This window comes from Camellia sinensis, chromosome 5, assembly GCF_055761805.1.
Source record: "Camellia sinensis isolate YWXY chromosome 5, ASM5576180v1, whole genome shotgun sequence".
Taxonomy (NCBI): domain Eukaryota; kingdom Viridiplantae; phylum Streptophyta; class Magnoliopsida; order Ericales; family Theaceae; genus Camellia; species Camellia sinensis.
Window position 1 is genome coordinate 164,432,248 of NC_138965.1, and position 24,172 is coordinate 164,456,419.

At 37.3% G+C, this 24,172-nt stretch overlaps 1 protein-coding gene across 1 annotated transcript; it reads right to left on the reverse strand.

The window, feature by feature from the left end:
* Positions 1 to 201: 201 nt before the first annotated feature.
* MSH7 (MUTS homolog 7) lies at positions 202 to 22,386 on the reverse strand. The gene is made up of 17 exons (XM_028224972.2): positions 21,813 to 22,386; positions 20,483 to 21,032; positions 19,651 to 19,746; positions 19,478 to 19,533; positions 19,093 to 19,159; positions 17,365 to 17,460; positions 15,770 to 15,901; positions 15,633 to 15,666; positions 15,482 to 15,529; positions 8,589 to 8,788; positions 8,374 to 8,500; positions 7,979 to 8,256; positions 7,527 to 7,721; positions 5,548 to 5,961; positions 5,318 to 5,414; positions 4,458 to 4,585; positions 202 to 914 (listed from the first exon to the last, which is right to left on the reverse strand). The coding sequence occupies exons 1-17, from the start codon at positions 22,160 to 22,162 to the stop codon at positions 438 to 440; spliced, it is 3,345 nt and encodes a 1,114-aa protein (XP_028080773.2). The 5' UTR covers positions 22,163 to 22,386; the 3' UTR covers positions 202 to 437.
* Positions 22,387 to 24,172: the final 1,786 nt, after the last annotated feature.

Sequence of the window (24,172 nt, forward strand, 5' to 3'; positions counted from 1 at the left end):
AACGAGATTGGAAGTAGGGAAGCCCTTTAAAATGCGAGTTGGAACGGGCGGGTCACCGGCCGTGCCCAACCCTACATTACCACATGCTCCTAACTACACAAAGAATTCAGCTCCTTTGTTCTGATACACTTTCAACCGTTTGATTGTGCTTCAAAATTCCTGCTAAATCGTGTCGTTTAGAGTGTGTTGAGGATTGTGTGGTTGACATCAAGTTCCCACTAAATCATGTCATTTAGGGTGCGTTGAGAATAGTGTGGTTGTGATCGAGTTTCAGCATAACAATTTATAATACAACCAAATTAAACATTTACAAGAGTGAGCAAAATAGTGTAGCTATTGCATTCTCTTCCAACAAGAGAAACAAGCTCTAACCACGTCAAGATTTTGTCATACTGCTCCAAATTTCAACAATCCAGACTATATTTGGCTTCGTCCTCTTATTTACCCATTTGATATGAGCTTTTCACCTCATGCCACAAGCAAAACAATGTGTCAAATGCATCATTATCATCAAAATTGCCTTCTTCAGTCTTTGAGATAGCTAAGAGGGTCTTCAACCACTCTTCATGTAGAGTCGAAAACTCAGACCTCCGCTCACTCGACTTGAAACTTTCCCCAATCGATTCTTTCATCACTTGTCCAGCTCTTGATGCAGCTTCAACCACCTGTTTTGGGATCCCGGCCATGAGTGCCACTTGCATTCCATAGCTCTCTGGGCATGCTCCAAAGGTCAGCCGGTACAGGAAAACTAAATCCTCAACTCCTTCAGATGAGTTCTCAGATTTTGACTTGAAAGTGCAGGCCATGTGTTGTAGTATAACATGTGGATGATGAGCAAACTCCTTTGTCAGTGGGTGATAATGTGTCGCAAAGAGTAACCGACAGTTGACCTTCTCAACAAGATGACGAAATACCTGCACAGGTATTCAGGAATGCATATCATACAAAGAGAAAATACTCTTTAAAACCAGGACATACATTAAAAAAAATTGAGGATAAACCATAATTCCAGATTGAATGGTTAATTAAACATATTAATTTATTAGCGAGCTCAAAATTTTTGACCTAGAAGTTCATTCAATCTTTTTATGTGTAAAATAAATTGATGTATATTATTGATTGATGTATTACAAGATTGATGAATTACAATTCCTATACAATCTATATATAGAAGAAAATGTGGTAGTAGGTGTAGTGGAGGTGATAGTGGGTTAGGTGAAGTGGAGTGTGTGGTGAAGTGGAGGTAGGTGAAGTGGAGTGTGTAGTGGAGTAGGTGAAGGTGTATGGTTGTGTCAGACCGTTGGTGAAGACACTGAAAGGTGGTGCCATAACGTGGTAGAGGACACTGGATGTGGTGTCATAACGGTGTAGAGGACACTGTATGGTGGTGTCATAACGGTGTAGAAGACAGTTTATGGGATCATGTCGGACCGTTGTAGAAAAACAGTTTATGGGGTCATGTCGGACCGTTTGTAGAAGACAGTTTATGGGGTCATGTTGGACCGTTGTAGAAGACAGTTTATGGGGTCATGTCGGACCGTTGTAGAAGACAATGTTGTGACAGTTTACGGAGTCTTGCTGGACCCTTGTAGAAACTAACCGGAATCAATGTCGGGACAGTTTACAAAGTCTTGTCGGACCCATGAAGGAGCTAACCGGAATCAATGTCGGGACAGTTTACAGAGTCTTGTCGGACCCATGTAGAAATTAACCGGAAACAATGTCGGGACAGTTTACAGAGTCTTGTCGGACCCTTGTAAAGTCGCACCCTCAAAAGGTGTGCCCAATCTTTCAAAAGGCGTGCCATCAAAAAGCGTGCCCAATCCATAAAAAAGGCGTGCCATAATTCATCAAAAGGCGTGCCGGACATGATGGCGAGGCACGTGGGCGCCTTGGCTTGCGTGCCCGTTTTGTCGGCTAGTGGCAAGAGGCGCGCGATGCGCGTGGCTGGCCCTGGCTATTTAAAACAAGGTTGAGGCGAAGGCTGTGCATACGAGTCTGAAACCTCTGAACGCTCGGAGAGCGTGTCTCTGCAAATCTTGAAACACCCGGAAACCAACCCTTCTCTGAAACACTTAGCAACTCAAAAACATGGCCTCTTCTTCCCGTCCAGTTACCCAGAACCTGCTCACGCTCTTTCCAGAACTGAACGAGCCCACAAGAGAAATAACTGGTGCGGTGGCCAGTGAACCGCAACCAAACACCTCTGGTTTTGCTCCATTGAACTTTCCGATGCGGTCGGTGGAGCAAAAAATGGCGATGCAAACTGATATTGAGGCTAATCAGTATACTCTGAAGGCATGTGTGGAAAGCATGACGGCGGTCACAAATTTGTCGAACCGGCTGCAGAGTAGGACAAATGAGGTGCAGCATTTAAATTCCCAACTGGCTCTGCTCCAACGCATGTATAAGGATGCGCGAGCAGAGATAAGCGTGCTAAGGGCAGAAAACAAGGAGCTGAAGCGGAAGGCCACCGTGATGTTCCGATTTGGAGGGCCACCATATGCTGCAGTGGAGGAGCAGGGAGGAGGCAACTTGTTTGGTGGTCGAGGAAGCACGGAGGCAACACCGTCAAGGACCGCCCAGGACGGAGGCAAAAAGAAGAGACCGGCGGCAGAGTAGAGAAGGGATGTCGGTGTGTGGCCGCCTGCAGGAAAGAAAACAAAGCTATGTGTTTGGGTTGTTGTTGTGATTTGGTTTTTTTTTTTTTTTGTTTTTTTTTTGTTGTGTGTAAAATTGTGATCGGGGTTGATCCCTGAAATGAATAAAAGATGGTTTGGTGTTTGCTGTTTGTTTGTTTGTTTTTTTTTTTTTTTTTTTTTTTTTGAATAATAATAATAAAAAGAATAAATTAATGGAGAAAGCATATAAAAGAGATAAAGAGGGGTTGAAATAAAAGAAAATAAAATAAAAGAAAATGATGATGAAATGTCAGGGAAGGAGAAGGCAGGTCGGGGATAGTGCTCTGCAAAAATTAGATATATATATAGATATAGATATATATATAGATATAGATATTTCGGTTTTTTTTTTTTTTTTTTTTTTTTTTTTTGGTGTAATAATAATAATAATAATAATAATAATAATAAGAATAGATTAAGGAGGAAAGCATGGGCTCTCGTGGGTGCTGAGTAGAGAGAGGTGTGGGGTTAAAGTAATGGAATCAGAGAAATGATGAAAGTGGGTGGAATTAAAAAAGAAAAAAAATAAAAATAATGTTATCATAAAGTGCATGTGGGGAAGTTGTTGCTTTTGCTGTGTGGGGTTGGAATAAATTAAGAAAAAGGATGGAGATGATTAAAGGAAGCATGGGGGAGAGAAAAAGGGACCAGAGAGAGAGGGAGTGGGCATGTGTATCTGGTCGTTTCACTGTCAGTAGAAGATGTATCCACATGTTTTTAGTAATTCTTAATAACACTTGTATCCACAAATTCTGCAGCACTTCTGCAAGAAGACTGGTACATTTTTTTTTTTTCTTGTACATTGCTAGAGGCCCCATCAAGAAGTACGTTAGCGCTGCTGAATCCTCCATCATGTATAGTCTTAACTACTGAACCACCTTCACAAGAGTGTCCACGCTGGAACCTCCTTCCTCGGCGAAGCCGGTGATGTGGTGTGACAAAGAATTGCTCGTCCAATCATCGACAGACTCGAGACAATCCCAACCACATAGAAAACCATCACCAATCCAAGAACCCAAGGCATCAACAGGAATCCAATGAAAAAAGTAACCGATCCACACAGCATCAGAGCCAACGAAATCCCCAACAACAACGATGCAAACCCCGCCGGCGATATCAGCGGCGTCTCCGGTCGTCGCCTAGACGAAGGCACCGCCGCCGGAGATGGATCGGAAAACTGAATCGGCGTAGGAGGAGAACGGAGGAGGTTGCTTTGGCGAGGTATGTGTAAGAAAAATCTTAGCGGACTAGGTTGAGGTCCGGCGGGCAGCTAAGGTGAGGTTGCCGCCCGCCGGGGAAGTGAAAATATCAGTTTCTAAACCTGCTCTGATACCATGTAAAATAAATTGATGTATATTATTGATTGATGTATTACAAGATTGATGAATTACAATTCCTATACAATCTATATATAGAAGAAAATGTGGTAGTAGGTGTAGTGGAGGTGATAGTGGGTTAGGTGAAGTGGAGTGTGTGGTGAAGTGGAGGTAGGTGAAGTGGAGTGTGTAGTGGAGTAGGTGAAGGTAAAGATGGGAAATTCTAACATTATGCAGTCCCATAAAGATGACCATCCTTCTAGAATGATATTTAAGATATAAGACAAGTTTTTGCTAACTAAAATCTAGACATTCGTTCTGTAACATCATAACCTATGAGTTTTACATATAACCCTTGTTCACAAGAGCATATTTCAAGAAGTACAAAATACAAGTTATCTAGCAAGAGGATATTTCAAGGAGTTAAAACGAGTAAAAAGAGAAAATACTGAAATCTCACAGCATATGCGATAGCATATCCATCAAAGGTGCTTGTTCCTCGACCTAATTCATCAAGAAGAACCAGAGAATCTTGTGTGGCATTTTGAAGAACTGATGCTGTTTCTGTGCACTCAATGAAGAAAGTACCTACAAAAATGGAGGTCAACATTGACTAACATAATCAGAGAAGTCAATTACAAAAGAGGCTGTCTTCGTGTGTATTCCGAGTTTCAACCTGAATTGCCTACTTTCCAAATCTCAGGAGAAAAACTGGTTAATATCATAAATGGAAGCCTCAATCAACTTTAAATGTTGAATATCTTGGATAATGGAACCATCCAAAGAGAATCAACCAAATGCATTCAAATTGTGGTGTGATAATCAACTTTTTCATGATGTACTTATGTAACGCCAGGATCAGCACATTGGGTCTCATATCAATTAACATTGATCAAAAGCTGTACCTTTTGCAGTCTATAAATTGATAAGCATATTTATAATTCCACTATAACAGCTAATCTGTCTATCACTGACATTTAAATACCCCTCCAGCACCAATACACCACCACTATAACTATCAAAACCGTTCATGAACCTAACATCATCACCATAAAGACTGTTAGTGCCCAGTCAGATCACAACAGTGCAACGACTTTGTTGTCTACCTCTGCCACCAACTCTTCTTCCATAGCCACATTATCAGATGTTTCCCAACATTGTGTGCGTTCCTTTGTTTCTCAGAGTTGAAAGATAGAACATAATACATTCAACAATAAAAATCCAATAATTTATGAGGTCCTCAATAAGCCAATTTTAAACCACAAAAACCGATTTAAACAGTCAAATAAAATCAATGTCAGCTTGCTGAAGAGAACTTACTCTCGCCAGTCATGATTCGGTCAGTGGAACCAAGCCTCGTGAAAATGATATCCGCAAGGGAAAGAACACACATCTCACAAGGCACATAAGAGCCCAGCTGCGAGCCATAGGAAAATTATTCACACAAAGAGGGATGATTAAATATGGGAAAATCTTCACTATCCCAAAACTACTTGAGCCATCATTTATCCACTACACTAAGCTTCCAAATTTAACACAAGAAAACAAACCTGTGCCAGTATAACAGCTAGACATGTAGCACGTAAAAGGGTGGATTTTCCACCCATATTTGGTCCAGTCAATAGTAAAGATCGGGGGTGATGGCCATCTGTATCCTCTCCGAGGTATACATCATTCGGAACGGGTAGTTCGCCATTCTCTCCAAGGGCATAAGGATGCCACAGTCCTTTAATTTTAAGAATTGGTCCTCTGGTTACTTGGCATAAACCAGTGGATTTAGAAAGAGGTAAAATGACAGGTTTAGACATAGCCCCACATGCAGAACTTGCAGTGACTGCAAAAGATCTTAGTACATCAATACAATCTATGGCTTGGCAGACTTGAGCCCATTCAACAACTTTCTCCATAAACAACTCAATCAGAATTGAGAGTATATCAGCATCTGAGTCCATCACATTATGGTCCTGGTACCATGAATTATGTCAATAATGTTCCATATTTACTTAGAAAGACACAGATATCACTCTAAACTAAAAAGAAAATACAACATGGAGTAGCATGTGACTGTGTGGAGATAGAGAGAGAGAGAGAGAGAGAGAGATAATACTGAATTACAATTACAACATCACAAACTCTCAAAGAAAGTCAATATTTATATAAAATCCACTAAGCAGGTAATTTTAGTGTGTTGTACGCAAGTTGGAACTTCATTCATCATGACTAATGCTATACAATTGCATTTCATGGAATGATAACAAGCATGTTTAGTGATAAATGAACTTAAAATATGCAACAGAGGAGCACACAATGTAGAACTTTTTGTTGAATTTGAACTATAAGAGATGCTATATATCATATGTCATCATGAGCCTGGAACAATATGTTTTGGTTCAGCGTGTTTGGTTTGAGTTTTTTGGATTAAGTTTTTTGAAAACTCAGTTTTTTGGTTTTCGTATTTTTTTATTTTTAGTGAATATTTTTAAAATTTTAAACATTTTTTTTACCTTTTTAGATGCACTTACTTAGATGTATCTAAAAAGTAAAAAATTTGTGAAAAAATATTTTAAAAATTTCATAAATACATAAAAATACAAAAAATGTACTGAATTCTCGTATTTTTTTTGTATTTTTGGTATTTAGTGAATTTTTAAAAGGTTTTTTTCACAAATTTTTTACTTTTTAGGTATATTTATATTAGGCATGTCTAAAAAGTAAAAAAATTGCTTAAAATATTAAAAAAATTCAGTAAAAACAAAAAAATACGGCAAACAAAAATGTAGAATTTTCTGAAAAGTGTTTTTGGAAAATCACAACCAAGCAAGCTTGCTTTTTTCACCACAGATGCAACACCAACATTTTGCCAGCAGAACTTAGTTCAAATAACCTTTTCTTGAACCACAATCCAAACATCAAATTAGATGCTCCTTCTAGCATGCAACATACAATTATATCTTTAAAGTTCACAATTAGCATCAAGAAGCCTTAAAGGGAAAAAAATACATAACTTGCTTCTTCAGTTTCCACAGTTTAATTCACCTTATAGTTCTAAAGAACTGAAAAATGTAGTAAATTAGTTCAACAAGTGTTTATGACTTGGACACACATCTGAACTGATCATAAACATCATGAATCTCAACCAGTCAACCACTATTCAAATGGAACATGACGTAGGCAGAAAAACAGAAATATTAACATACTATTGGATAAGGACAACCAAATTAATACATAAAGATGTATATCTTGCTTTCCTTGCATGATATCTTGCTTACAACATAAACACATTGGATGACACAAAGTGAGATTCTTTCATACATAACTCTGCAGGTGATGTCCACATTGGAGCCAAATAAATTAGTATATATCTAAAGTGACATTTGCATCATATAGTACTCGAATGCAGAGCACGCTAATAACAGCCAACATCTATTTGACATGCTAGTAGATCAGCCAGCATTCACCATGTAGTCTAGATACTTAAGCAGGAAAGTCTTGGAAGAAATTATGCTTAATAAATGATAAAAAAGCAGACCTGGTAGTTGGGGAAGTCACTTTCTATAGCTGCTTCAAATTGAGCAAGGAATTTATCAAGCCCATCATTACCATTTAGCAATGGAAGCTTTAGAACTTTCGATAATGATAAGATCATGTGCCCCTCATTCTGCAAAAGTATCAACAAATCCATTCCAACACGTAGGCCTTTAACAAGAGCCCCAAACTTTTTTACCTGTGCCACAAGCAGACAAATATATACTCTGATCAAACAAAAAGAATTGATACAAAATGATTTTTTTCCTACAAACTAATAAGAGATATATTCTAATCATCTTTGTATACTAGTATGTATAATTTCAAGAAATATTAACGAGTCAACAAAGGCCACGCACAGTTACTAGACCAAACCCAAATAAATGGTTACCACATAACATACCAGCAGAAGAACACCATTACTATCGTCCCATGTTAGAAGTAGACAAGACTTACTCGCTGCTTCAAAACTTTTCTGCCAATCAAAGGCAGTACAAGTGAAGCAGATGACTGAAAGCTAGCCTTAACCCGTCCAAGCAACCTTTCCAAGTCTGGAAGCTTACGAAGATATTGAGCAATGAGTAACATAAATTCTGAATGTGCCATTAGCTCCTCAACAACATTAAGCCTACAGTTGATTTGCTCTACATCTTTCAGAGGATGACAGATCCAGTTCTTTAAAAGCCGCTTACCAGATGATGTCAAACAGTTATTAAGATAATTGTAAAGTGTACCTGAAACTCGTATAAAAGAAACTTATAAGAGTATAACTAAGAAACAAAACTATTAACTATAAGGCACGGCCTCTGAAACTAAGTATCATAATTGAAGGTGAGTTTATGAACACTTACCTAATGGACCACCATCAGCATTATTACCAAAAATCTCAAGATTAACCAGTGTCTGCCCATCCATTCTGAGGCAACCCTTATAGACTTGGTATGGTCGAATATCTCCATTACGCAAAACATCATCTAACTGCCCAAAAGTGAAAAGTGTCAGTCACTGAAAGTACCACATATATTAATACTATCAATCAAAAAATATTCAACAGGAAAAAGCTTACCATCAACCTGGATAGATGACTAATAAGTCCACCAAGAGCACATAATCCAAGATCATGGTGCATAACACCATCAAAAGTATGATCCCATGTATTACTAGACCCTTTGAAGTATCCCTTCAACTGAATTAGATTTCTAACTTCAGAAGCATTCACCAAATTAATGGCTGGCTGTACTGGAGTCAGTTGTGATGCAGTGGATCCTGCAAGATAGACAGAACTTGAGCACCTAGTAATTTGTCTTATAAATTAATGAAGTCCATGTAATACCCTTGGTATTAGTACTCCCATTGCTTGCTAGGGCATGCTATTTTCATCTGTGAGAATTACTATGATGCTGTTGCAAAATGGTGTGGACGGATCTTCCAACATTCTGAAGTTTCACCAGAATATCTGGGTTGACACGGATCTCCCTTAATTTAGACTGATGTAGACTGACCTCCCTTATTTTAGTCCGATGTGACGAGCATATTATCAGTTATATTATCAGCTAAAACCCACCTCTACCAGCTTATAAGGTCTGGAAAGACTCCAGACAATACCCAGCTATCAAACTCAAATCGAGATCAGCACAACTAGAAGCTAATCACCAAGGAAGAAAATAAAAATAGGGTCATGCTAATGACAGCCCAACAGGCTGTCAATAAAAAGAAAATGCCACAAAAATTAAAATCTCAATACAACTTTTACACATCCCCAAACATTTTTACATAATTTTATACACCTTTTACACATTTCTATAAAAAAAAATTTTACATCTAGCAATGTTATTGACAGCCCAAAGGTATGTGGGTGCATGGACCAATGTAATATGTGAAGCTCGAATAAATCAGCTTAGGGTATGCTGAGATATCAACCCTTATTTATACATGAAGATTAGGGTTTACAAACACGACAATTACAAGATGATCCCTGAGGGCATAACAATGATAACAGACCCTACTGCCTTTCGGCTAATAAAATACTAAGTGACTTTCGGTGATTATAATATGCCAACACTCCCCCTCAAGCTGGTGCGAAGATATCTCTCATGCCCAGCTTGCCTAATATGTCATGAAACGGTTTATTCCCAATTCCCTTGGTGAGAATGTCAGCAAGTTGTTCACCAGACTGAACAAAAGGAGTACAAATGGTACCACTAATGAGTTTCTCCTTTATGAAGTGGCGATCAATCTCAACATGTTTTGTCCTGTCATGTTGAACTGGATTGTGAGCAATGTTGATGGCGGCCTTATTATCACAATATAACCGCATGGAGTCCGTCTGAGCAATACCTAGATCACTCAACAATAATTTGATCCATAAAAGTTCACACACACCTTGTGCCATAGCTCTAAACTCAGCTTCTGCACTTGACCTGGCAACCACATTTTGTTTCTTACTCCTCCAAGTAACTAGGTTGCCGCCGACAAATGTGCAATACCCTGAAGTTGATCTCCTATCAGTTACTGACCCAGCCCAGTCAGCATCTGTATAGGCTTCTACACGAAGATGATCATACTTTGAAAAATACAGACCCTTACCAGGAGCAGACTTCAAATACCTCAAGATTCTCATGACAGCCTCAAAGTGAATCTGATGAGGAGCATGCATAAACTGACTAACTATACTGACAGCAATAGCAATATCAGGACGGGAGTGAGATAGGTAAATGAGCTTACCCACTAATCGTTGATAGCTCCCCCTATCCACAACTTCTCCTCCTTCATCATCTCCCAATTTTTGATTGGGTTCCAGTGGGGTGGCACATGCCTTGCAGCTAAGCATCCCAGTTTCCTTCAACAGGTCAAGCACATATTTTCTCTGTGAGATAAATATCCCATCCTTAGAGCGAGCAACTTCAATTCCCAAAAAATACTTCAAGCTTCCCAAGTCTTTGATTTCAAACTCTTTGGCTAAGTATTTTTTTAACAGAGGTATTTCCTCACTATCATTGCCTGTAAGAACTATGTCATCTACATAAACAATAAGTGCTGTAGTCTTTCCACATGAGGAATGTTTCACAAACAATGTGTGATCTGCCTGACTTTGTTTGAAACCATATTTAAACATAGCCTGAGTGAATCTTTCAAACCAAGCCCTTGGAGACTGTTTGAGACCATATAATGACTTCCGAAGTTTGCATACTTTCCCTTCTGTTTGATGATCCTCAAAACCCGGAGGAATGTCCATATATACTTCTTCTTCGAGGTCACCATGGAGAAAAGCATTCTTGACATCAAACTGATAAAGCGGCCAATCTAGATTAGCTGCTAGAGAGAGAAGTACTCTGACTGAATTCATTTTAGCCACGGGTGCGAAGGTCTCCTGATAATCAATGCCATATGTCTGAGTAAACCCTTTTGCCACAAGTCTTGCCTTGTAACGCTCAATAGACCCATCTGCTTTGTGTTTCACAGTATATACCCATTTACAGCCCACAGGTCGTTTGCCCGTAGGTAACTCAGTCAATTCCCAAGTGCCATTCTTTCTAAGTGCTTTCATTTCCTCAATCATGGCTAGTTTCCACTCAGAGATAGCAAGAGCATCCTGAAAATGGTTAAGAATGCGAACAGAGGAAATATTGGACACAAACGCTCTATATGAGGATGACAAATGAGAGTATGATACAAACTGTGAGATAGGATGTTGAGTACAAGATCTCACACCCTTCCTTTTGGCAATAGGAACATCAAGATCAATGGACTCATGAGATTCAAAGTTACCTAGACTCTCATCAGAAGCAGGAGATGGCAGTGGAGTAGCAGAAACAGTCCCTTGTATCCAGTTAACTTGTTTTCTGTCGATGTCCCGGACATAAACATGCCCATCCTTATTCTTGGTGACAGTGGGTTCTATAGTTCCAGTAGAAGAGGGGGGTGCAAGAACAACTGGTTCTACCATAGGAGGCACAAGACTTATAGGAGACACAGGACTCACTTCACACCAAGGCTCCCCCGGAAATGAGGACGGTGACACCGGAGAGGACAAGAAATAGGACTGGGACTCAAAGAAAGTGACATCCATGGACACAAACCATTTACGGGAAGGAGGGTGGTAACATTTATACCCCTTTTGAGTAGGAGAATAACCAAGGAAAACACACTTGAGGGAGCGAGGGTCCAACTTACCACGAGAGGGAGAGTGATTATGGACAAAACAGACACAACCACATATTTTGGGAGAAATAGAAAACAAGGACTGAGAACCGAGGAGAACGTGAAGCGGAGCCTGTTTGTCCAAGACTTGGGTAAGGAGACGATTAATAAGATGGGCAGCGGTGAGAACAGCGTCGCCCCAATAGGGTTGAGGCACGTTCATAAAAAAACACATGCACCGAGCCATGTCAAGAAGATGCCGATTCTTGCGTTCGGCCACCCCATTTTGTTGAGGGGTATTGGTGCAAGAGGTCTGATGGATAATGCCATGAGTAGAGAAATATTGTCCTAACCCAGAATCTATGTATTCCCCACCATTATCAGAACGAAATATTTTGATAGTGGCCCCAAACTGAGTACAAATCATCTTATGAAAAGTGCGAAACACAGAGAAAACTTCACTCTTATCTTTCATGAGATACACCCAAGTAGCACGAGAAAAATCATCAATAAATGTAACAAACCAGCGATGACCTTTCACAGACAGAACACGAGAGGGACCCCAAACATCAGAATGTATTAATGAAAAAGGAACTAAGCTTTTATTCAAACTGGGAGCAAAAGAAGCTCTATGTTGTTTTCCAAGTTGACAAGACTCACAAAGAAAGTCAGACACATGATGATTTGCGAAACTAGAAGGAAATAAATGCTTAAGTAAATGAAATGAGGGATGCCCAAGACGCCGATGCCATAACCATACATCAGCGGGGGTAGTAGAAGACGCGGTGGAAGAATAAGCAAGTTTGTCCGGTTGATCTAGGAAGTAGAGACCATTTTCTGCACTACCACTGCCAATCGTCCTCCCCGTGACAAGGTCCTGAAAAAGACAATGATCAGGAAAAAAACGTCACACAACAATTCAAATCCTGGGTAAGACGACTTAAGGATAACAGATTAACAGAAAACTTGGGAACATGGAGAACAGAAGATAGATGCATGGTAGGAGTGACTTGGACTAAACCTTTTCCAGAAATGGAAGAAACAGTTCCATCGGCAATCCTAACTTTGTCCTGACCTGAAGAGGGCTTATAGGCAGAGAAAAGATCAGAGGAGCCAGACATATGATCTGAGGCACCAGAATCAATAATCCAAGGCAAAGATGTATGACACAGGAAAGCACAAGGAACAGATGCTAAGTTACCTGAGCGGGCAAAGGACGAGGAAACGGTACTGAGAGCAGTAGAAGATCGGCGGTCCAACAATTGGCGCAAAGCATCCTCCAGCTCAGTATCAGAAGCTTGGGTAACAGAAGTAGAATTAGAATCAAGGGTATCAACGGCACTAGACTGATGAGCCCGGGAATAGGAACCACGTCCTCGAGAGTGGCCTGACCGACCTCCTCGAGAACCTGACCGATCACCTCGTCCCCCAGATGGAGTTCCATGAAGCTTCCAACATGTCTCACGAGTATGCCGCGGCTTCTTGCAATAATCACAGAATATAGACTCCTTAGCAGCAGACGGAGGAGGCAGGCTGAGGCCATCTCGGGGAGTAGACAGTAATGCGGAACGGTCAGTAGAGACAGGGGACATCATAGCTGACCGACGACTTTCCTCATTTTGTACATAGGCAAATGCCTCCTGTAGTGAAGGAAGGGTGTCCATACTCAGAACTCGACCCCTAACTGGATCATACTCCATATTTAGGCCGGCCAAAAATTTAAAGACCCGTTCCCGAGCAATGAACTTCTTGTACCCGACAGAATCAGTAGGGCAAACGGGCTTATAGTCTTCCAGGTGGTCAAGGCGTTTCCAGCCGTTGGTGAGGAAAGTGAAGTACTGAAGAACAGTCTGCTCCCCCTGAAGTGTGCTCTCAATAGAGCGACGCAACTCAAAGGCCTGTGAAAAATTTCCTTTGCGGGAATAGGTAACAGCCACAGCCTCCCAAATGTCCTGGGCAGTCTCCATAGACAAGTAGCCCTCACCAAGTTCTGGAACCATCGAATGGATAAGCCAACTCATAATCAAAGAGTTGGTAATCTCCCATTGGTCATAACCTGAGTCAGTGGTACTAGGTGCCTGTATCCTGCCATCAACATACCCCATCTTTCCTCTACTTTTCAAAAACAAAGTCAAACTTTGAGACCATGCTAGGTAGTTCTGACCATTAAATAGAGAGGTGGTGATTTTCAGACTAGGGTTGGGATTCTCAGTCATGGTAGTAGGTAGAATGAGACTCTCACTCTTTGGTGTTTGAGACGAAAAGGACACACTAGTGGAATCTGTCATGGATACAATACTACCAAACCCACAACAAACTAGTAGAAATCACAAACCCGGAAGGTGGTAGTGAGATAACAGGCACAATGACCACTATAAAGACATATCAAAAATTAAGAAATGCTTTTTTTTTTTTCTTTTTTTTTTTCTTTTTTTTCTTTTTTTTTGAATATATATATATATATATATATATTTCATTTCATTTCATTTTATTGATTTTTTTTTTTTTTTTTTTTTTTTTTGTTTTTTTTTTTTTTTTTTACGTTGATTTATTGATACATGTCTTTATATATATATAACTATATATCCTGATATATTTATATATATAAATAGAGTCGGATATATATAGAGTTATATATATATATAGATTTATATACCTCAGTGAGATCAGAGGCTGAGGACGAAGAAGACGAGCGACGAAATGGCTGGAGGAGATCGCCGAGCTGCGGTGCTGTCGGCCAAGTGACGATCGACAGAGGAGGTCGACGAGGAAGACGGCTGAGGAAGACGAGCTGAGGGAATGAGGAGATCGACTGAGGAAGACGGCTGAGGAGATCGACTGAAGAGGATAGACCGAGGAAGACGGCTGAGGAAGATCCACCCAGGTAAGCTTCGAACCCTAGAGTGTTGTTGTTGTTGGTGAAAAAGGTCTACCAACGAGGGTGAGCCGAAACCCTATAGGTTTAGCTCTGATACCATGAAGCTCGAATAAATCAACTTAGGGTATGATGAGATATCAACCCTTATTTATACATGAAGATTAGGGTTTACAAACACGACAATTACAAGATGATCCCTGAGGGCATAACAATGATAACAGACCCTACTGCCTTTCGGCTAATAAAATACTAAGTGACTTTCGGTGATTATAATATGCCAACAATATGCACGAGCCATGACATCAGCTGCAACTCAGCACTGCCAGCCAGGCACATCAGATAAACAACGCGGCTAGTTTGTATTCATTTAATCACTCCAAGGTACATGAAAACTTTAAGGGTCTATTTGGTTTAGTTTTAGAATAATGATTTGAGTGTGGAGTTGTGTTTTGAGTTTTGAGCTTTAAGTTTTTGAATCAAGATTTGAATAAGAGAAAATTTATTTGGTTATGAGTTCTGAAAATAGTTTTGGGATGATTTGTAATTTTATTTTTTTATTTTTTTTTTGATTGATTGATAGATGTATAAAATGTGAGAGAATGTGCGAGGCGAGAGGAGAGATGAAAGAGAAAAAGTGATTAATTGATTGAAATAATAATAATAAAAAGAGAAGAGAGGAGTTTTGAAAGTAATTTTGAGTTGTATTTTAAAAATATATTTGGTTAACATATTACATTCAAATCATGATTTAAAAACAGAGTTAACTTTTGAAAAGTAAACCTACCAAACACTACTTGAAATTGTCAAGATTCGATTCTATCAATTTTCTATGTCAATCAATTTCCATATGACAGTTCAGCAATCCATGCAGATTAAAGAATAAGAAAGAAAATTTTCAGAAATACGCTAATTAAAAATGTTAATCATAATCTGATACTCACCTGTTAATGTGTACTTTTTGAGTGCTTTTTGAGCTTCTCTGGACAGCCCTGAAACATATCGTATATTAACTAGCAGACTTTGGACAAAAGTTCTGGCTAAAATTTTTAAATCCATTTATTCAAAAATAAAGCACAAAAATGTTAAGTTTACCTTGACTTTCATATATAACTTCCTTAGGCGACACCTAGTATCAAAACCAATGACAAGATAACAGTAAATTGACCATATTCAAGAATTGCACATATATAGAATTATTCAAGCAGAAAAAATGTAATCAAAGAGCATACTTGCATCAACAATGCCCCCAATGCTGCACAGGAAGTGTCATCGCTAATAGAACCAACCCAAAATTTTAAAGCAGCACAGTCAACAAAAGCAAAGCCATATGTAGTTGAACCACTGCCTAGTTCACAGTTACCCTAGATACAAAGGTCAAATTCATCAATACAACAAAACATATCGATAAAACTTAAGCCCAAAAACAGTCATGATATATATCAAAAAGAGATGAAACTTTTGCATGTCAAATGCACATGATAATTTTTTTTTTTTTTTTGATCAACAACAGACTTTATGGATAAATCAAAAAAGGAAGCAAGGATGAGGCATCCTCTTACAAAAGGAAAATGAGAATACAAAGAGCAAAACCCTAACAAGATTACCTCAAGAAAAAGCCTACATATCACACACCGCCAACCAATCTCTAACCAACAAAAAAAAGTGAAAAACCCTTAAATAGAGAATTCCCCGAAGCCCAAAAGGAAGTTAAGTGACAAACTTTATCTCACAACACATTATTAATAGCAGTCAAAAATATTATTATATTCATCAAACGGAAGGATTGGAGAAAGTTTATAAAGTACATAGTCAACATGAACATTAGACACAGACAATATAAAAAAAAAAAAAAAACAATGTCCAAATAGTACACATTAATGTGTGTTTGGTAGGGAAAGATTGGGTATACAACCAACCTTTGGCACAGTGCACAAAGTGATTACCTCAAGACTTGACCCCATAACCTCAAGGTTATTAGGCCAAGATTTTACTATGGAACCAATGATCACCCCTACACAAACAATATATTAAAAAAAAAATTAACATTATGAGTTCTTGATTCTCTGTCGTAGCCACAATAATATGATATAATTTCACAACATTCTAGTTGTCTTGAAGCTCCTGCCTGATGTAATTATGTATTGTTTAGTTGGATTGCCGAAAAGCTTAGGTGCCCTATGTTTACAAGTATCTAGCAATCATATCATGCCATTTTCAGGTTGATATAGACAAGCAGCAGGAAGTTTTAGAAGGGCCTTCCAGTTCAATTACTAGTGGTTAAACAATGCAATGACCTCACACCACAATCTTCCGACTTTGACCGCAGTAGATGGTAATTGTGATTCTGGTTTTGTAGAAGTATCACCTATTCATAAAAATGTGAATACAGTTCCAGTGACATGTACAGCAAATTTATTTTCATCAAAGCTAGGAAGCTTAAGGAAGCATGACACCAAATAATAGTGTAAATGGTTTTTACAGGATCAATTCAGTTTGTAGCTAATGAAAATTTAGCTTTTGTAGGGAGTTAAAAAGGTTATGAAGAAGCAGCAAAATCCCCATGCCATTGAATAAAGGAAAAACAGCCAACGTATGAAGCAAATATTGATGGATTGTGTAATTGGGGTTAAAAAACCTAAAAAACAAAAAAAACAAAAAAACAAAAACAAAAAATAATTAAACCAAAGATTGATGAAAACATGGGATAGAACAAGAAAACAGAAAAAAGAAAAATAACATAAACAGAAGCAAACAATAAATTCAAAGTCAACCACACAACAAAAACATTAACATCCAATGGTTAATCATCCAAGAACTATCAGACCTCTTTTATAGCGAGAAGATGAACAGAATCAGGCCCAATGTTATCATCAATTAAGGTTGATGGTGTGAATACGTGAACTAATTTTCTTTGGATCACCTGAAACCCAAAATTTCAAATCATATAGCTCAGTTCATTATTAACATAATCTCAAACCTGCAATTAGAGACAAATTGGAACCACAAAATCAATGAAACACTAGTTGTATAATCTGAGAACAAGACTTGAGAAGTAATTGACCCAAAATATAAGTAGTGACGAAGGATGACAGTATAAGTGGAACAAGCACCAGTTGTAAACTTCAGAACTATACACTAAAGAAGGAACTAAACTACATTCAGGAGGCTCTAAGCCCGTGAACTAAGTTCATTGAACATAAGCCTCATCACAGTTACTCCGAAAACAATGTTTAGAGAAGTTGGTGGATAAAAGGATCATTTGAGCATAAGAAAGCATTTGAGGTCATGGAGAGAAAATAAGAAAGAAAAAATAGAAAAAGAAAGAAGCAAAATGTTGTTCATAAATGCCTGGTCAAGGGTGCTACCACCCAGAACAAGAAGAAGTTCCACAGAATCATTGTTCTTCTATTTGTTGCCTTAGAATAACTTTATAGACAGAGTGAATAAGACAAAGCCTATTGTACACCCTACTCAGGCTCAAAATCACCTTGAAAAAATGCTAAAAGAAGGAAGTCCATTGCCATTTTTCTAACAACTTTTTAGAAATTAATAGTTGGGCTATTAAAACTCAACTTTCAACTTACTGTACTATCTATTAGAGTACATGTAAAATCTAGAAAAGGAGTTTAGGATGCTAAACTGCAGTTGCTTAAAGGACTACCAAAGAAAAAGGTAAAGAATTTTGCCTTTTCAGCATAAGAAGAAATTCATGAACACAATTAGATTTCCCAACTCAAAAAGAAGAAAGAGACACAAGCTTAAACGGCAATTTATACCTAGATCCTCAGGCATTTCCTTGTTACCATATACTTCCATGCCAATAACTTCTCTCAGATTTCATTTTCACAGATTTCAAAATATATGCTACGGCTTCTGAAAGAATAAAAATCTAATGAATGAAGAGGATTAGAGTCATTGGTCAAAATCAAACTATCATTGAAAGATTCCCCTAAGGGCTAAGAGACAGTAAGCATCAGATAGAAGCATATATGCCTCTCTCATACCCTACTCGAAAAAGAAAAACCGTAAACATGAATGCAAGAAAGTTTGAAGCTCTTTTCCCTCTCTATTTTTGCTTCCTAAATGGCTACAGATGAGCCTTGGTAAACATTCGCAGGAAAGTGGAAACTGCCCATGGATGATGGCTTTAAAATGCAGGTTGGATTTATATTTTTTAGGTGAAAAGGAATACAACCTTTGTTGAACTTTGTATAAATGGCGCAGGGTCTGGCTATGGCCTGGGAGATGGAGATTTCTTGCATGATGGTAGAAACCAATATACAAGCCTTAAGTTCTCTTATAAATAATACAGACAGACTCCGGCTCCCAAGCCACAGGAAACCTCATAGAAGATTGAGGGATTATCCTGACCAACCTTCGTGATGGAATATGCAATGCACTAATTCTAGGTAAATGCTCCTCCAATTACTTGCCTAACAAAGGATACATCTTTACCTCATTGGAGTAACTACGGATGAAAGGAATTGAAATTGTCAGACATCGCACTAAAAACAATAAATTAGTCAGTATTTAGAAAACTTAGCAAACTTACAGATGCAGCACCTCTGGCTTTTGCTTGTTCAGACGTTTCCAACTGCTCCATTCGGCCAACTTTGTACCTTCAGAAAGAAAATTTACAACTAGTAAGAGAATGGCAATACCTAGAAACTTTAAGTCCAAACAGGATTAACTAGTACTTGAGTGGGCTGAACCTTTCCATATTGACAGCCATGCACTGTCTTGGGCCAACATTCAACAACAAAGGTGCAAGGCATATAACTTAAATTACATTTTCACAAACTCCTTTTGCTTTAGAGGGTATTTGCAAACTATTTATATAGAAGATCTATAGTCCTTAGATACATTCAGAAACCATCTAATCTGGATATTAAGCCAGAATATATATATATATATATATTTGGATATTATTTTCTCACCCACGAGCAATCAACTTCTGAACAGCCTCATCAATCCCACTCTCAGAGATGCCAACCTAACCAAAGGAACATGTCAATGATAGAAATTATTTTAAAATGAACAAAGCACAAATACCTCATGTATGGGCTAAACAAAATGGAGAATAAAAACACAGTGCCATAGAAGAAACTACCTGTCGACATTTTCCCACACCACTCATTGTAATTTTCCAATCAAGCTCCTTATGGCCAATTTCAGCGTCTAGTTCATAGAGCTCATAGAATTTTCCCTTCATAAAATCCGTAGTTGTAGTGTTAGACAAATTTGATTTCAGCACAAATAAATTACGGTAAGAAAAAATTTTGACCATTCTAAATGTAGCAGATCTTTCTAAAGAAACTTCATTTTTATATAAAAACAGAAGAGAAAAAATTCCCCAAAGGAAACCAAAAAAAAATTCAAAGGAAGAGTAGAATGGTGATCGTATGGGTCTCCAAATAAACAAAGATGCTGTTTTTGGACAAAATACAAGTTCCTTGCTATTCAACGTATGTGTCTTTTTTGTTCAATAAAAAAACCACTCCTTGTAAAACTACATTTAACTTGCCATGATCATATAAACCAACATAATTTGACTTTTTCCAGCCACATACAGATGCATCATATGGATAACAAATATCTAGGTTTGGTTTGTTTTTCAGAAAAAAATTTTGGGAAAAATTCTCTACAAATAAATTTTCAAGAGTAATCAAACCAAACAAATTTTTCCAAAAAAATCTCAAAATTTTGTTTGGTTACCTACTTTCCAAAATCACTCTCTCTCTCATACACATCAAATCAATAACTTTTTTTAAAACTCTCTCCCCAAAATAATTTTCCAAAACCATTTCTGAAAAAAGGCAAACCAAACAAGTTTTCGTACTTTTTATCTCAAAAACTACTCTACAAATACAAACCAAACACACCCATGATTTCCTAAACATAAATGAACAAATGAAAAATGATACAGCAGCTTCATAACTGACCACTTTGAAGAAAATCATTACGTCCATATACTGAGACTTAACATTCCAATACTGCTTTTGAGATGCCGACATTTTTTTCAAAGCATCGGGAGGTATATAGAGTGTCCTCTTGTCATATAGAGTGTCACCGGGCCTTCTTCCATTAGCATCCCTGATCCGAGATGGATCAAGCCATTCAAACTTACTAGTTGTTTCAGACAGCTGTGCAAGATTTTTATTTCCGGCCTCTGAATCTTTTTTAATTCGTTTGCTCGAATCCAGCAAGGAGCAATCACTTCTATCCTTAAAGTTGCAACTGTCCTCTTGAATTCGCTTCAAACGCGGAACAAGAGGCCGCATACCTGGTGTTTCTGGCCCAAGAATATCATCGTCATCATCTTCTATAACCAATGGACACCCATTATCCCCTCGACGATCTGTTCCATTAGAATTGTGTATATTTCCCTTCCCAACATGTTCAGAAGGAGCAACTTCACAAAGCAATGCTTCCAAGTTACTTGATTTACTAGTAATTGGGCAAACATTGATGGAACCACCATTCACTTGGTTCCTGCAAATACACACAAGAACGTTATAAGAATATGAGTATGCTAAGGTAATAGCACAAAAAAAACGTTAAGACCAACAAATAGTAAAACAACTGAAGTCAAGTGTTTAGGCTTGCATTTAGCTTGATATAAAAGTTGTGGCTTCATATTTTGCAAAATTAATGTAGAGTAAGTTGAAGGACATAGAGCATATAGACACCCAGGTTATATGCCAAACAAATCAAATGACATAACAACCACATAAGAATTTGTGATTAACGCAACTGAATATAAGCATACAAACATGCCTTAAAATTAAGGTTGCGTTTGTATTTAGGGTTTTGACATTCATCATTCAAGGGAAATAGTTTGAATTTAGATTTGAGATTAAATTATATAACTTTATCATGATGGATGCATGTGGAATTCTCCTTCCAACTACTAAGGTCCTATCCTACCAAAATACATATCTTCTATCTCTAGTTATCTTCTTCTATAGTTGTGTTATCCACCTATGATAACTAACTCTCTAATATTTCTACAAATTTAAACTCAAATCCTTGATTTGAAATTCACATACATCCATCAGATCCAACTCTAAAAATATTAAAATAAAATCTAACAAACATTAATATCATTCATTTGCACAAGAGGAATTTCAGAAAATCATATTGTTGAAAATGCAATATTTTTAGTTTAGTTTAGTTTATTACCATGACAGAGTTATTATGCATTGCGATAATGATTGATTAACCACTCAGTGATTCTGAAGCCCTAACGCTTAAGCAGAGACTGATAAATACCCTATAAATTCAAAAGACGCATCACAGGACTTTTCCTTATCATCGACCCTCACGAACTTGTGCTTAATGCTGGAGAACAGAGAAGGCCTCTCGCTGTTTTCATTTGCCGCGAAGCTCGTCCGGAAAATCTGACGTGGCACCTTCTCCGGCGGAGTGTCAGTTCCTCGGATTTCAACAGAGGAGTCCAATGTTGACGAAACGGTAGCTTGATTGGCTACTACGGTGTTTTTGTTGTGTTGCTTCGCCGGAAAATGAGGGACTCGCCGGCCTTCGAGTGCGTCTCCGCCGTTTTTCTGGTTTTCCGGCGAAGGTCTCTGAAGGAAGGACAGTATAGACTTCTGGCGCTGCATTCTCAGAGAGAGAGAGAGAGAGAGAAGGATCAAGTGAGGATGAGAGAGAAGTGTTGGAGAGAAGAAGATTAGGAGTTTGGCGCCATTTTGGGGGGGGGGACTTTGGAAGGGCTCTCGAAGACGAAACTGTACGGACCGATTTGATTTTGGAGGACTCGAGAGAGACAGTGCTATTGTTGTCAACCGTTGATGGCTTTGGACTAGAATGCAGCGAAGACAGTCAACCCAATGGAAGGTGATTAAAGCGTCCAACAACGCATCAATAAAGTCCCTCGAGAGTCGAGATACACTACGGACTGTTTTGATAATATGATTAAAAGTTTTTTTTTTTTTTTTTTTTTTTTGGTAAGAGAGAAGGAGGGGGTATGTTAAAAGTTGAGAAGTAATTTTTAATCTCCATTTCAAAACATCTCTACTTATATTTTGAAAATTTTATTATCAAAAAAAAACAAAAAAAACTCAAATATTTGAATCTCATTGATAAAGTAATATTATATAGAGTTGGTTTGAGTAGCGGATTGGGTTTTTAATTTTTGGCTATTTATTTTATGATTAAAAAATTTTGTTTAGGGATGATTTTTTTAATTTTTTATGAGAGAAAAAAATAATAATTATAAATTTAATGTGATATTTTATCTTATTAAACTAAAAAATTTATTTTATCTTTTTGTAATTAAAATAACCTCAAATCCAACTCAATCCATCTTCCTAAAAGAAGCCATGCCTAAAGTGTTGTTTAACATCCCTATATTCGTATAGAAAAATGTTTGGGGCCCTAATTCTGTGGCTCAAATGTGGTTTAAATGGCCAAAACGACGTCGTTTTGGCCATTTTGATGTTGTTTTGTACTCAAAACGACGTCGTTTTGGCCATTTGAGCCACAGAATTTGGGCCCTCTACCATTGCTCATTAGTATACTAGCGGCAACCCATGCTAATGCACGGGAATGTATAATTTAAATAATTTTTTATACTCATTTTTGTATTATAAAATAAAAAATTCTTATAAATTTAAAATATAATAGGGAGTTATAACTGACAAATATTTTGAATATGATAACTATCTAATACCTAAGTTCATACATTCATTTTTTCTATAAATTTGTTATTTGAAACATTGATTGTAAAATTATCTTAGTCCAAGTAGGTCATTTAACAACATGAACTATATATTTATCAGATATTATTCTAGCTTTAAAAAGGAATAATGTAAAAATGGGTACTATTACAAATAATATAAAAATGTAAAAATGAATATTACTACAAATAATGTGAAAATGTTCAAAGGCCCCTTTAAAGAAAACAACAAAAAAAAAAATGCCCCCACTACATATACATATAGGTATACAAAGAGAATAAAATTCATCAAAATCCTAAAATCCTACAACTACCTAACCAGTTGTAACGTTGTTGATGGTTGAATGTAACTCGAATCTTAAACACAGAGTTTGAACAAAACTTTATACCCAATATGCAAACACTAACAAACTCGATGGTATGTTAAAATATATAGCTAAAGTGTGAAGCATTTGAAAAATAAGATAGAAATGAATTTGAAGATAATTATTAGATTAGAGATTAAAATAATTTTTTTTAAAAAAAAGGGATCATACAAAAAAATATAATAAAAATAAAGTTGGAGATAATGATAGGATTGGGCATAAAAAAAATTAAACAGGAAGAAATAAGAAACAAAGAAAAATGAAAATACTGGAGAAGATTAAGCAAAATAAAAAATCAATAAAAAGATATAAGGAGTCTTTGATAATAAAAATATTTTAAAAGTTAAAAATTTAAAATAAAAACAATAGTAAGAGAAAAAAAAAATTATTGGAGAAAAATAAGGATGACAAATTAAAAACATAACTTTGAGAGAGTAACATGTAAGAAATAGAATCTTAACTCTACTTAAGAATTGAGTATTGAGATTTTGAAAATTTTAAAGAACACACTATATTTGCTTATATATATAGTATATATATAAATAGATAAAAGGATATATATCAAATCT

Bases quoted from the DNA above. Each gene is read 5' to 3' on its own strand.
- MSH7 (XM_028224972.2), bottom strand. From the start codon at position 22,162: ATGCAGCGCCAGAAGTCTATACTGTCCTTCCTTCAGAGACCTTCGCCG. The intron at 19,160-19,477 runs GTGAGAAAATAA...TTCTTTCTGAAG, and splicing joins CAGAAGTTGATTGCTCGTGG to GTACAAAGTTGGCCGAATGG. The intron at 8,257-8,373 runs GTAAGTGTTCAT...TACGAGTTTCAG, and splicing joins TGCTGATGGTGGTCCATTAG to GTACACTTTACAATTATCTT.